The 2426-nt window shown below is 35.1% G+C and overlaps 1 protein-coding gene across 1 annotated transcript; it reads left to right on the top strand.

Annotated features, from left to right (window-relative positions):
* Positions 1-434: 434 nt before the first annotated feature.
* LOC104218436 (GDSL esterase/lipase At5g03980-like) lies at positions 435-1553 on the top strand. Its single transcript, XM_070161214.1, has 2 exons — positions 435-757; positions 899-1553. The coding sequence occupies exons 1-2, from the start codon at positions 435-437 to the stop codon at positions 1551-1553; spliced, it is 978 nt and encodes a 325-aa protein (XP_070017315.1).
* Positions 1554-2426: the final 873 nt, after the last annotated feature.

Below are 2426 nucleotides of genomic sequence, written 5' to 3'. Positions count from 1 at the left end.
TAGACTCATTGATTATCCATTGGATACTCATTGGAGATCCATTTTCTAAATGAATAATATGGTTCTTATCCATATTTGATCTGTTTTTTTAAAAAAGTTTATTATCCAACCCATTTTTTAATGGATGATATAGGCGGTTAACTGTTTTCTTTTAACCATTTTGACTCCCCTAAAAATATGTAATAAATGATACTAATAGTTTGTCATGGACTAATTCTAAGTACATACGTAGCAGGAAAGAAATTCACCTTTTATTTAAGATGTTGCGGTAACAATTTTTGCTTTTCTTCCAAAAACGACATCAATATCATTATCATAGAAAGAAGAAACGGCAAAAACGATATCCTAACCACCTATAATATACTTCAAGAAGATATAAATATCCCCCTCTTTAAATATATTACCTCGCCTTAACATCCGTATGCATATTGCAAATGGCTTCTTTAGTTCCAACTTTTTTCCTTTTAGCTGCAGCTCTATCTTCGTTAACTTTTGCTTATGCTGCTAATAATAATAACAACAACAGCTGCCCTAATTATGAATACATTTTCCAAGTTGGCGATTCACTTGCAGATACTGGAAATCGATTCCGTATATCTAATGTAAAATCATCTTACCGTGCAGACCATTTTCCTTATGGGGAAAAGTTCTTTGGAAAACCCACTGGCAGATTCTCTAACAAGATTATATTACTATGTCTCTTAAGCTTCCCCTTCTCAACCCTTACATGGTCAAAGAAGCTAATTTTAGCCATGGAGTAAATTGCGCAGTAGGAGGAGCTACAGTTCTAAATGATCCTTTTTATGTAGCTAAAAATATTACCACGGCAAAAGACAACAGGCCTCTAAGATCTCAACTTCGTTGGTTGACAACTTACTTAAAAACTACGTCACACTAGACAAAAGTGTTCAAAAGTTCTTGGAAAATCTCTTTTTATGTTTGGTGAATTTGGAGGAAATGACTATTACCTAGCATTTTCAGAGGGAAAATCCATTGACGAAGCTAAAACTTTTGTCCCACACATAGTCAAGACCATAGTAAAAGGCATTAGACAAGTGATCAGATACGGGGCAAAACGTATAGTTGTTCCAGGGAATTTTCCTCTGGGTTGCTTCCCCTACTACCTTACCATGTTCTCAAGCTTGGATTATGAAGATTATGATGAGTTTGGTTGTCTGAAAGCCTACAATGAGTTAGCCATGTATCACAATGATTATTTGGAGAGGGCTCTATCTATACTAAAACTTGAATATTCGAACGTTGCGATTAAATATATTGATTATTATTCTGCTGTGAAATCAATTCTGGAACGCCCCAGCTATTTTGGATTCAATAAGAAATCCATACTCAAAGCGTGCTGTGGAATAGGAGGTCAATATAATTATGACGATGATATTCTTGTGGAACATCTAAAGTTCAAGCTTGTTCTGATTCTGCAAAATATTTGCACTGGGATGGTGTACATCTTACAGAAAAAGCATATTATTATGTCGCAGAGCGCGTCATCAATGGCATCTCATCTAAAGAATTTCAATGTCTGCAGTAGATTTTGATCTCTGGACTTTATTGAAATTAAAAGGTTGTAGCATCACCTGGATATAGATTGTAAGTGGTGTGTTTTATATATGGTGAGAAGTGCTTTTATGTACTATGTACGTAACTGGTTTTTATCCTTGTTGTAAACCGTTAAATTAAGCAAAGATATAACAGTTGAAAAAAAACCAGCACGTTTCATTCATTTAGAAACTACACCTAGCTAATATTTACATTCTCATTTGGCTCATTGTCATGAATTCTTGTAGGCCTTACCAAACACAAAAATAGATTGTCAAAAAAAAAATTCTGACTTATGTCCTGTTATTGTTGAAAAGAAAAAGTAACTAGATGCATAACAAGTACATGAATTACCTAGTTGATACATTAGAAAATAAACTAAGATGCATGTATGATTTGATTATTGAACTAGGGAATAAGAGAAGTGTAGAATTAAACTACGATACATGTATCACATAGGTACATGTTTTTAGAATTTTATAAATACCTACGTACTATAGCCTTTTTGTGTAAGCAAGTTGAGTGAAATAAAGAAGAATCACCTCCTCATTTGTCTTCATGAGGCTTGAGAGATTGAGAGTTGATAATGTCACACCTCCTTTTAACGCGCCCGCCCCGAAGGGTTGAATGCGCGAGGGAGTTTTTCCAATTTAAGTGACAATATTCGAAATGGGATTATTTATTTAATTCAGAGTCGCCACTTGGGAAAGATTTGGCTTTTGGTGTCCCAAGTCACCGGTTTATCTTGAATCCCAAATCGAGGAAAATATTCGACTTTCCAAATGAAGTCTGCGAACCAGAAATTCTAAGTAAGGAATTCTGTTGACCCGAGGGAAGGTGTTAGGCACCCTCGAATCCCGTGGTTCTAGCAC

This window comes from Nicotiana sylvestris, chromosome 11 (genome assembly GCF_000393655.2).
Source record: "Nicotiana sylvestris chromosome 11, ASM39365v2, whole genome shotgun sequence".
In the NCBI taxonomy this organism is placed as follows: Eukaryota; Viridiplantae; Streptophyta; class Magnoliopsida; order Solanales; family Solanaceae; genus Nicotiana; species Nicotiana sylvestris.
This window is presented reverse-complemented; position numbering and strand designations above follow the sequence as displayed.